The 12,351-nt window shown below is 48.9% G+C and overlaps 1 protein-coding gene across 5 annotated transcripts in view; it reads right to left on the reverse strand.

Moving 5' to 3' along the window:
• The window catches only part of dmxl2 (Dmx-like 2), a 32,101-nt gene extending 20,815 nt beyond the window's left edge, over positions 1-11,286 (reverse strand). For 4 of the 5 annotated variants that reach the window (XM_047041828.1, XM_047041827.1, XM_047041826.1 and 1 more), the window contains exons 1-11: positions 10,804-11,286; positions 6,056-6,181; positions 5,557-5,628; positions 4,563-4,641; positions 3,951-4,095; positions 2,558-2,797; positions 2,258-2,438; positions 1,898-2,078; positions 1,344-1,562; positions 719-984; positions 109-372 (exon numbers count right to left, since the gene is read on the reverse strand). In XM_047041828.1, coding sequence (XP_046897784.1) covers positions 109-372; positions 719-984; positions 1,344-1,562; positions 1,898-2,078; positions 2,258-2,438; positions 2,558-2,797; positions 3,951-4,095; positions 4,563-4,641; positions 5,557-5,628; positions 6,056-6,181; positions 10,804-10,890 — 1,860 coding nt within the window. In that variant the 5' untranslated portion in view covers positions 10,891-11,286. Of the gene's footprint in view, positions 1-108; positions 373-718; positions 985-1,343; positions 1,563-1,897; positions 2,079-2,257; positions 2,439-2,557; positions 2,798-3,950; positions 4,096-4,562; positions 4,642-5,556; positions 5,629-5,776; positions 5,864-6,055; positions 6,182-10,803 lie in introns of those variants that run through there. The other variant, XM_047041829.1, reaches the window with a different exon arrangement.
• Between the last annotated feature and the right edge of the window lie 1,065 nt (positions 11,287-12,351).

Raw genomic sequence — 12,351 nt, forward strand, 5'->3', positions numbered from 1 at the left:
TATCTACGATATTTTCTAAACAATATATCTAACGATATTTTCTAAACAATATATCTAACGATATATCTAACGATATATAGCGATTTATAATCCTTTAAGCCGCCTCACCTGGTTAAGGGACCCGTCCACGTGCTTGGACACCATCATGACGGCGGGGCCGATGCCGGGGGTGAGGCTGGGGTCCAGGGCGGGGGAGCCCAGCCCGGCAGAGATGGAGGCAGAGCGGGGGACCCGCCGGCCCCTCCTGCCCTGCTCTCCCGCCCCGGGGACCTCAGCCTCAGGGACGCTGCACGCGTACATCAGGATGTTCTTACTCAGGGAGTTGGCGTCGCCTGTGGGGAACGCCACGGGGATACGGGAGGCGAAGGACACCTGGGGAGGGAGGAGGAGGAGGAAGAGGAGGAAGAGGAGGAGGAAGAGGAGGGAGGAGGAGGATGAAGAGGAGGGAGGAGGAAGAGGAGGAAGCGGAGGGAGGAGGAGGAGGAGGAGGAGGAGGAAGCGGAGGGAGGAAGAGGAAAGAGAAGGAGGAGGAAGGGGACTTTTTTGTAATGCTTGAGGAATCACCGTATCACCTAACCTCTGTTCAGAAGAACACAATCCCAAATTGAAATCGTGTGGGTGAGCGTGTGTGCTCATGTGTCTGTGTTCATGGTTGTATGTGTGTGTGCGTGTGTGTGTGAGAGAGAGAGCTGGTGTGTTTGGGCCCGTGTCTACATACCTGAACCTGTCTGAAGATGCCTTGGATGAACTCATCCAGGTACTTGACGTGCCACACCAGGAAGGAGCCGTCCGTGGGATGGATGGTGAACAGCATGTCGGCGCTCCTGTTCCACTCCAGCAGCAAGGTCTCCATCTTCCTCTCCAGCAGCATGGAGGGCAGGGGCACGCTGCTGCTGGAGCCCGGGGACGAGGCCTTGGTGCTGCCCTCCTGCTCCCCTTCCTCCCCCTGCTCGGACGAGGCCTTGTCCGACACGTCGTCCAGGTCTGGGGAGTGAGGGGGAGAGTTTGCACACCTCATATTAGCCTGGCGGATGAAGCGTGTGAAAGAGTTGCTGCGAAATGAAAACCAAACGTCTCTCTCTGGTTGCACGGCAACGTCCGAGCGTCGATATTCCATCACACCGTGGAGTTGAAACAGATGTCCATCATGTGACATGATTCAATCTGAATCAATCAATCGATCAATCATATTTATTTTTATGGCACATAAAAAAACAGGAGCCTGACACACAAGAAACAAGCTACACACAACCAGGATACACGCGACACAGCACACGCCCTGACAGGAAAACTGGGGACAATGCGTCATTGAAACTCAATGGAATCTCGAGGCCAGAGCGTACCAAAGTCAAACTTCATGGGGGAGCCCTCCGGGTCGAGGGGCTCCTCGGTGGTCTGCTCCAGCTGCTGCTCGGACAGCTTGCGGAGCTGCAGCATGAACAGGTCCATGGACGAGGTGAAGCTCAGGTCTTTGTTGTTGAGCCAGTGGACCACGAAGCCTCCGCCGCCACTCCCGTCGTCTGGACTGAACACCGCCGACTCAGCCAGCACCGCAGGGATGTCTGGGAGGCATGGGGGGGGGAGAGAGGGTGAGAGACAGAGGGTGGGTGGGTGAGAGAGAGACAGGGAGAGAGAGGGAGAGGGAGGGAGGGTGAGAGAGAGAGGGTGGGTTGGTGGGAGAGAGACAGGGAGAGACAGGGAGAGGGAGGGAGAGGGAGGGTGAGAGAGAGAGGGTGGGTTGGTGGGAGAGAGAGGGAGGGGGGGACAGGGAAGGAGAGAGGGTGAGAGAGAGAGCGGGTGAGTGGGTGAGAGAGAGAGGGAGGCCGGGAGATGGAGGATGAGGGGGGCGGAGTGAAACTCTTGTGATCTGGGATGGAGACGGAGCGAAGCAGCCTACCTGTGCTGGGGTTGATGCTGGCAGAGATGTGGAAGTGACACAGCGCGTTGGCGTAGTGTGCGATGTGGCGGTGTGTGTGTGTGTCCTGCGTACCCAGCTGGGAGGGCAGCAGCTCGGTGTGTGCCACCAGGGCGGATGACCTCCGCCTGCCACGACGAAGGTGCTTCAGCTGGTGGATCGACTAGCCAATAGAAACATTGCACAGCGACAGCCAATCAGATGCCAGGAGGAAGAGGGTAGAAAAAAATTATTAAAAAAATTCAATGATGTCTTTTTAATTGATTTTTATGTTTCTAGAACAGGGATATGCTCGAGTGTGTGTGTTTGAGTGTATGAGTGTATGTGTGTGTGTGTGTGTACCTCCAGAGCGTGCTGGATCTTGTCCTTGTTGCCCCCCAGGCCGGGCAGGCTGGAGCTGTAGGAGTGTGTGTTCTCAGAGATCTGCCCCCCCAGCAGACTGTCCTCAGGCAGCAGGGTCTCACACCACACACGACACACCCCGTCCTCACAGGAGGTCAGCAGCGCGTTACACACAGAGCCCCTGCACACACACACACACACACACACACAGACACCATGAGACCTAGAGTTGTGACGGATGGACCCGTTTCCAGTGTGCCCTCCAGAGAGAGAGAGAGCCTTGAGAGGACGTGGTCTCACTTGGGCATGTACTTGCTGGTCTTCCTCCAGGACAGGCCTGTGACGGAGCGGGGGTGAGCCAGGTACACGAAGGAGAAGTGGACGAGGGGAGCCCTCTTATCGGCGGGGTCGGGGAGCACCACGGCGGAGCGCCACCCTGTGGTGGGGTACCACACCTTCAGCAGGCAGTCGTCCCTCCCCACCGTGGCAAAGTACTCCCCGTCTGGGGACCACTTGGTGATGTGGACCGCCGCGGCCGTCCTGAGGCAGAGACAACAACACCTCAGCAACGCTCACTTCCTGTTTTGGCGCCGCCGTTGGAAAGCCGTTCTCACTCAGGCTTCCTCATTCCGATCCACTTCTCCTTTCACAGGGACACCACCCAGCGCTGTGGGTGTCATGTGACCAGTGTTGGGAGTAACGCCTTACTGTAACTCCACTACTTTTAGCGGTAACTAGTAATGTAACTAATTACTTTTTTCAATTAAATAACCCAGTTACATTACTGAAATTTAAATGGGATCGTTACTCGTTACTTTTTTCTTGATTGAATTCCCCAATTTCCTGTTTTTGATCTAACTTAAACGAGTTTACGGCGACACAGTGTATGAATGAATCAATCCGCATTTTAGACTATAGCCCACACAATGGCCGACAGTTTGGACCGTGCAAGCTTTTTGTCATGGAAATATCGACATTATTTTTCCCTTATCCAGATCAAGGATGAAAATATACTGGTTAGTTGTAGTTTGTGTGCAGGTGCGAGAACTTTATCCACTGAGAAGAATAGTAATTATAATCTTCACAAGCACCTAGTAAAACAACACGCTTCTACAAAGCTAATCGCGGAAGAACTCAGTGCTAGCTCAGCTGATCAAGCAGTCGGAGACACTTCATCAAAACAGCCAAGGCCGAAGTATTTCCAGTCTCTAAGCCAAGCAGAACTAAACAGACTGATTGCCAGGTATGTTGTCAAGACATGCGACCTATGTCAACAGTTGAGTCCGTTGCCTTCAGGCAACTAATTAGCAGCATACAATGATATAACATTTTATAGTTGTCTTGTCCCACATTCTGCCACTGCTACACTAAAATAATATAACCATCTGTGTGCGTTAATTTGATAATAGAAGCAGGGAATTAAAAGTAACGCAAACGTTACTTTCCCTTGTAACTAATTACTTTTCTATGCAGCAACTAGTAAAGTAATGCAATTACTTCTGAAATAAGTAACTAGTAACTGTAACTAATTACTAATTTTTGGTAATGTTCCCAACACTGCATGTGACTCCACAGTTGACTTGGGGTCAACAGAGGCCTGAGTACAACCGTTGGGTACATTCTTATGCAAACGCAAAAACACGTCCACACACACACGTCCACACACACACACGTGCGGGGCTTGGCCACCTACTTGCACTGCCACACACAGTTCCAGTCGTTGAGGTTGGGATGAGGTTTGTCGTCGCTCAGTTGTCCGTCCTCCTCCTCTATGAGGACGTCTGTAGACGGGGGAGCCCACAGCTGCAGACGCTCCGTCGCTGCCAGGATACGGTTACCTGGCAACACACACACACACACACATCAGCATTACACACACGACCCCATTCCCTTCTCACACACACACACACCCTGATGCACACATACACACACACACACCCTGACGCACACACGACGCAGTGTAACACGCAAGCGAGCGACTGATGCGCTAGGAGGAGACAGTGTGTGGTCAGTTAGGGGAAGACAGTGTGTGGTCAGTTAGGGGGAGACAGTGTGTGGTCAGTTAGGGGGAGACAGTGTGTGGTCAGTTAGGGGGAGACAGTGTGTGGTCAGTTAGTGAAACACAGTGTGTGGTCAGTTAGGGGGAGACAGTGTGTGGTCAGTTAGGGGGAGACAGTGTGTGGTCAGTTAGTGAAACACAGTGTGTGGTCAGTTAGGGGGAGACAGTGTGTGGTCAGTTAGTGAAACACAGTGTGTGGTCAGTTAGGGGGAGACAGTGTGTGGTCAGTTAGTGAAACACAGTTACCTTGTGGGTCCCAGGCCAGGTTGTAGGTGATGGCATTGAGGAAGAATTGTCCAGTCTTTTGCCACTGGTAGTTAAGTTGCTGTTAGTGGAAGCACAGGAGACAGGGGAGAGCAGGTCAACAAGCATACTCACACACTCACACACACACATGCACACACACACACACATACTGTGCAAAATAACTATGTAAGGTAACACAACTGCATTTAAGCCCAGACTGGTTAGTGATTATCATCAGGAATGTATCTGTTGAGAGTTTAAACACTCAGCACCAGCCATGGTAGGGAGGTGTTAATAATGCAGTACCTACAGGCACACTAAGACACATACGCCAACACAATACAAAACACCCTTCCAGACACACACACACCCACACCCACCCACCCCCACACCCACACCCACACCCACACCCACACATCCCACCCACCCACACACACACACTCACTAAGTATTCCTACTGGGTGGCATTCGCTCCTGTCTGGTGTGTTAAAAACACAAGCTACTCAGAATCCTATTATCTCCGTACATCAATAACGTTTGAAGCGCAGAGAGGGAGGGGGAGGGAGCTCTGGTGTCATACATCATTTAACACTGACGCTTCCACCCCCTCGCCCTCCCCCCCTCTCCTTCTCCCCCTCTCCCTCTCCCCCTCTCCCTCTCCCCCTCCCCCTCTCCCTCTCCCTCTCCCCCTCACCCTCTCCCCCTCACCCTCTCCCCCTCTCCCCCTCGCCCTCTCCCCCTCGCCCTCGCCCTCTCCCCCTCCCTCTCCCCCTCACAATATCACTATTCCAACACTCTCCCCTTCTCTCTCAAGAACACACTCATCCACCCACCCACCCACTCACTCATCCAGCCACCCACTCACTCATCCACCCACTCACCCACTCATCCATCCACCCACCCACCCACCCACTCACTCACTCATCCACCCACCCACCCACCCACCCACCCACCCACCCATCCACCCATCCACTCACTTATCCACACAGCTCACCTTGTGGCGTTTGTTTGGGTTAGCAGCAATTGGTTCAAAGATGCAGACTATGTTCCCATAGGACGCGGCAATCTAAAAATAAAAAGCTGTGTTCATCACCACAACATTACTCACACTGTTACTGTCAAGTCACTCCCGTAGGAGGGCTCAGAGCGCAGAGACCAGGAGCAAGAGCAGGGACCAATGACATGAATAAAGATATCACATTCAAAATGTATACCTCGGTCATCAGCTCCATGACGTCATCCAAGATCCGCCTGCAACTGAAAAAGTGTTTTTGTGTGTGTGTGTGTGTGTGTGTGTGTGTGTGTGTGTGTGTTTGTGTGTGTGTGTGTGTGTGTGTGTGTGTGTGTGTGTGTGTGTGTGTGTGTGTTTGTGTGTGTGTGTGTTTTGTGTGTGTGTGTGTGTGTGTGTGTGTGTGTGTGTGTGTGTGTGTGTGTGTGTGTGTGTGTGTGTGTGTGTGTGTGTGTGTGTGTGTGTGTGTGTGTGTTTGTCTTACCCTGCCAAGTTGGTGGGAGCACTCGACACATCCCACTTGTATGTTTCCATGCTGGGCTCCTGGGATGATCTGAACACACTCAAAATCACTGGCAAGAATCACGATGTCACAGCCTGAGCCATAAGCCTGTAGGACAAGGAGACAGAGAGGATTATGGGACTGTGGATATGATGACTATGATATGTCATTATGGTTTTCACCTGTCTAAAATCCTATTATCTTTGTTGTTTAGTTATTATTAAGTGTGTGCACACAGTCATTAGTCTAAAGGGCTAAATATTGTTCTCTGCAGTCAAATAACATGTCTCGTACCAAATAAAGGTATTGGTTTACAATGTAATTAATGGGACACAACATTCTCAAAAACGTCCTGGACTGTATTGTCTTGCCGAGCAACCGAGCAGGTGAGTGTTAGTTCAGCACTTCCTACTGCATGACACGTCTTCAGAATTGGTACATTGAAGAAATAGTGGATTTATTACAATTGCTTCTTGCTACAAATGAAATGTGGAATACTATAAGAACTTGAGTGTGAGGGGATGTTCAGTTTGATCCCAAAGACAGTGAAAGACTGACAGGAAGAGAGAGGATGACATGAAATAAACCGCCCCGGGCCCGAACCAAACCCTCACCCTTCAGCCCGGCCTTATCCTCCATGGTGCTCTAAGCAGAGAGCCAGCAGGGAGCCTGGGCCTCGGGAGTCTCACTAGTGTCTGACAGCTTGATGTGGAGCCCCCTGGGACCGCTCTGACTGGACCAACACAACCCAGCCAGGAGCTCTGGTTAAACCCCAAGCACATCTCCAACCAACACTGCACCTCAGGCTTCCACTCCTCTGGGGTGTGTCCCCTCGGAGGGCTGCGTATTTGGGCAGGGGGACGGAGGGGGAGAGAGAATGTGAGTTGACTCTGGACCTGAGGCCAGACCTGAGGATCACTGCAGCACCTGTTGCCCTGCGAGCTGAGGGGCACGGCTAGGGCGACAGGGAGAGACGCTCGTCCTTTATTCATGAGAACCAGAGAGGCGAGGAAGCACCATGTGAAAGAGTAGCAGCCAGTGGTAAACATAGCGCTGCAGCCGAGCCCAGACGGGCCATGACGCTGGGCTGAGGAGGCTGGGCTGAGGAGGCTGGGCTGAGGACGCTGGGCTGTGTGTGGGACAGGCTGGCTCATTTCACGCAGGCTTGCGTTACAGTAATACGGCCCATTGTTATGTGGATAAAGAGGTGGAGGGAAGGAGGGAGGGAGGGAGCCCGTTCCTTTGAATTACTGCAGCGATAGCTGCTGCACATTATGACATGAATTAGAAGCAGTCACCGTCACACGCTGTCAAGAACCTCTGCACAGTGCACACCTGCTGCAGCCTCACAAGGACACTTCCTGTGGGCTGGAGTCATTTCCTGTGGGCTGGAGTCACTTCCTGTGGGCTGGAGAGTCCCTCTCCCCACAGGGCTGACTGACAGGGAGGTTGGGGAGCATGCGGTGAGCTGGGTCTAAGTGAGTTAGCATTGACCAGACCAGTCCTCCACTCCTTGTTAACCTTTCTATGTGCATGCAGGAACGTGGGAACCGGAGAGGCTAGGAAGGTGTAGGCCTATGTCGGCTGAACCTAATTGGGTGCATGGTATCACTCATCGACCTATAGAAACGTGAGTCCCAGACACAGCAGGTCTGTTTATGCCAGGCTGGAGCATGTCTGTTTTTGTGGCGTTGTGTCACACGTGCCCCTCATCATATCCCAGATACAGTGATGAGGGAACTAACGACAAGCTGAAATGCTGGATAGCCTGGAACACTGTCTGACACCAAATGCACTGGCAACGAATGAGGCCCAAACGTAGTACAGCAGATGATGCGCTCTCTGTTCACAGTAAACACTGACACACAACACACAGCACACATAAAGGCTAGCCTTCAACACACACACACACTCACTCACTCAACACACAGTCAAGTACACACGCACACACATACACACACAACACCCACCACACATAAAGGCTAACCTTCAAAACACACACACATACACACACTCACTCAACACACACTCACTCACTCACTCACTCACTCAACACACAGTCAAGTACACACACACTCAACACACAGTCAACTACACACACACGCAGGCCTGCAAACTAGCAGATACACACCTAGAATCAGCTTACGCCTGCCTTAATCCTAGCTTTAACCAACGCTGGGTTCCGGTTAGCATTCGTCAAATTAGCAAGACTCTCTAATCTCAATGTCACTTGGGGGAGTGCCATCCTGTACTGCTGGATCTGTGTTTCTGCTAGGCCCCTGGGGCTGCAGTTTAGACGGGACGGCTTCATTACTGATAGGAGACAGCTGGACTCACACCTTGTTAGATAGCAGGATCTTAAATGCCGATTGAATAATGGAGAGAGAGACTTAGAGCAAGCTGGTGTTTGAACCACAGCACATTACGCCAAGATCCACCTCCCTGTTCCTGCTGAATCAGCTGGGGAGGGCAGTAACAAAGACAGACTGACAGAAGGAGAGAGAAAGAGGAAGAAAGAAGTAGGATGAGAACGAGTGAGAAAAACAGCCAGAGAGAGAGAACTTCCGCTTCCACCCAAATGTCACTGATTCCCGTGACTAATTTGATCACACAAGCGCAATGCTCTACCACATCTGCTACCTAACCTTCTCATCTCCCACTAGAGATCACATTAGGCAGCTGTCAACAACAAAAAACTCTTGACTAGAATGGCGAGATGAGAAGATAAAGAATAACATATCTGATCTGTGTTCAGGACGAAAGTGCCCAGTGCAGGTGCTGTACAGGCATTGGACCAAGTCCCTTTCACAGATCAAAGCTTAGACCCGTGATCATGGTCGTAAACATGGCTGCCTATAAGGCAGTGTTAGCCAGACTGGAACCAGAGGGCCAGTCCATGGCTGCACTGTCCCAAAGGACAAGGACCTGGGGGCTTAGTGTGAGTTTAACAGCTTGGGATGTGACGCTCTGGGGTTTGTCATGTCTCTCATAGACACAGTAATGGACTGGGTCCTATGGAACTCACAGCCAAATGGCCTTTCTGTAAGAACATGCCGGAGAGTGACTGTCCCACATCTCACAAGAACACACTGTAGGATGAGCTCTGGAAGTGTGTGTGTTTGTGTGCGTGCGTAAGCTCCCAAGCCCAGCACCTGTCTAACAAGCAGCAGGAACAGCATAGCAGGACCAGAAAGGATTTGGCTCACAGTATTCAGGGGAGGAAGGACTAGGCATAAGGCTTCATTTCCACAAACGCAGCAGACTTCTACAATCATGCGTTTGGTTTTAACTGATACAATTCAATCCCTACCATCTCATGTACTGTATGTTATCAAGCCGAATCCAACCACTGCACTGCACTGGTTCACTCATCTTGTTCTTAATAAAGACAGTATGCATGCTACTTTCAAACTGTTTCAATCTCCAATTTGGTTACACTCAGTGGGCTGCCAATGACTTTCAGATCCTCTTTCTAAAAACAATTACATCATGTGGAAATATACATTCCTGGTTTCACTTCAAGGCCAAAACAAACAGCCTTTGTTTGTGAGTGGTGGATGTTTACTGTAACTGTTCAATAACTAATACATGGCTATCGTTGTTCTTGCAAATGATCTTAGATCTCAGTTGCTCTGAGATCCTACCTTTTGCTGCAATAAGGAACACAGCATCACCCCACTAAATGGAATATCGACTCAAATTTATTTAATAGTGTGTGCAGAGAAAAATGATGAAGTGTCCACACCTTGCTCAGACAGATGGAGTGAAACTCCCTGGTCACAAAATGTACAATTATTCGAGCAACCAAGAGTCTACACAGTGACTAACTAAAAGAAAATCCCCACAAGGAATGCAAACAGGAAGAAAAAAAAAACATTGTCATCAAAGCAATCATTATTTCTCAGATAAATAGCCTTATAGTGAGATATTCAAACAAGAGATCCCTTTCTCATCGATTGTCTCATTACATAGTATTTCTTATTCCTTTTAGATATCAGGAAACTGAAAATGATCAAAATATTTCAAAGATTGACAAGGTTGATTCAATTTGGACCTACACATTCAAAATGTGTGCTGCCTTATATAATGGACACAACATGATATTTGCGGTCCAAGGATGCCCTCCACTCTAGCTATCCCCTGGCTCTACGTCACGGGCCGCACAGCTGATGCTAGGTTGACAAGCTGGCTGATCATTCGTGAAACGCACTGACGCCAAATGTTAACGAGCTAGCTTACACATATCATCCAAAAAGCTTTGGCTCTAGGTTAGGTGCGGCATTCCAATCTAAACACGACCCAATGAGATGCTGCAATGGAAACTGACGACTGATCAGTGATCTACGATTGCAGTAACCGTAAACATAAGTGGAATTCCATAGCCAACCCTTGCGACACGGGATATAAAGGTCATTTGAGAGTGTCCGTCTTTGAAAACAGCAAATAAACATAGCTAGTTAGCTTTAGCTAGCAATCCTCGGAATGCGGGGATATAACCTTGAGGACTAAGTTGCCCCCAACTATGTCGACCCCAGATGTCAGAGCGAATGAATGATGTAGAGAGAATACTGCCGACGGGCACCCTCCGAGACTTGATTCACTATCCGTGACTCTCTCTGCAGATTATATCGTGCAGCCAACTGTGTAGACATGCTAGCCTGTGTGTGGGCTAGCCTTCGATCGCATCGTATCACTACTAACCGTCACTGCAAAATCAAAATAAAACTTACCGTGAATGGAATGTCATTGACGCTTCCCACTGAATAGCAGCAATCCCCAGGGTTCACCGCTCCCGTCAGCACCTGATGTAGATGCATTTTCCTTCTAATTTTACAGCAGATGGATATTTAATTATTTACAATACCGACACTTCCACCCTCTCAGTTTCTCCATCTAGCTCCGAACCATCGGGAATCCCATCTGTTTGTGCTCGGCCTGCCAGTGGCGTCTTTCTCCACAAATACTGGGATATTAACTCGATGTATTTTAGTCAGATATTGGACTATCTTGTCGTATCGACATTTAAAACAGACGCTATTGTTTTGCTGTCAACACCATCACAGGATTAGCTAGCTAACAGCTTCGGTAGAACCGAGGTAGGATCTCTGCAGCGAATCGTCTGACATGCGCGTTCACGAGTTGTCAGAGCACGACTGCATGGCCATAAACACACACCAACTAGATCGTGCAGTGTTTCCCCCTTGATCTAAATTCCTTTTGAAATTGGATATCCGACGAAAATTATTATCAATATACACAACTTTACGAAACTGCATCAATTATGTCAGGATGGAATATTTTTTGACAAGTACAAACATGAATACCCAATCTGGTGTATTATATCTAGGTCCTTGACGGAGCTAGGTACGTGGAGCGCGCAAAAACGATGACGTCTACGCACGCTTTCATTGATTCCTAAAGATAAGGGGTTTGGAGCTAAATCTTTCAATATAAATGATCAGCATTCGATAAATACATGAACGGTGACACATCAGTTAAATATAAGAGTGTAAATTATAAACGTATTATAAAATACCATTATGGTTGCTTCTATTTCATAGATTTCTACTACAAAATTATTAGCCAAGGGAATCCCAGTCCCCTATAGAAAGATATTTTGGTGCATTCTTTGAGGAAAATATGACATGATAGGAATGTGCTTGTGAGCTAGAGTCTGAAGGCGTATTTATTTGTACAGTAAAGTGGAAACCTGAGGTTGAATGCACCTTTAATAAGTAGCATATTGTAGGATATCGCAGCATCTGTGTATATGTAACAATTATGTATTGTAAAAATCAAATATTGAATTAATGGCCTATATTTGTAAAATAATAACAGCAGCTCTTTGCGTCTTCTTAAAATGTAGCTAGTAACGGTATGCATTCTGCATGCATGACATGCAAGCAATATTTTATATTTGCTGTAATGCATTACATGTCCTGTATTTTGTGGCGTGCTGATAATATAGTGACTAAGCGGATATTCCAGCAAACAGGCATCCTGACCACAGTAGCATGAGCCATAGGATGTCAGTTTATAATTGGAAACCTTAGGCTATATCTTTCAAATCAAGGTTTGGTCTTTTCCTCATAACGGTTTATTAGGACATACACTCACAATCTTGGGAGGGTAACTTTTAAAATTAAAGTATATTTTGCAGATGACAGAATACCTGACCTAAAACCTGGTTGTATAACAGCTATAGACTATGTCATTCGTAATTTTAGCCCAGCCACAACAGCATTAGGCAAGTTGGGCACTGCTGTTGTGTGATAGAC

The sequence above is a fragment of the Hypomesus transpacificus genome, chromosome 19 (genome assembly GCF_021917145.1).
Source record: "Hypomesus transpacificus isolate Combined female chromosome 19, fHypTra1, whole genome shotgun sequence".
NCBI classification, from domain to species: Eukaryota; Metazoa; Chordata; class Actinopteri; order Osmeriformes; family Osmeridae; genus Hypomesus; species Hypomesus transpacificus.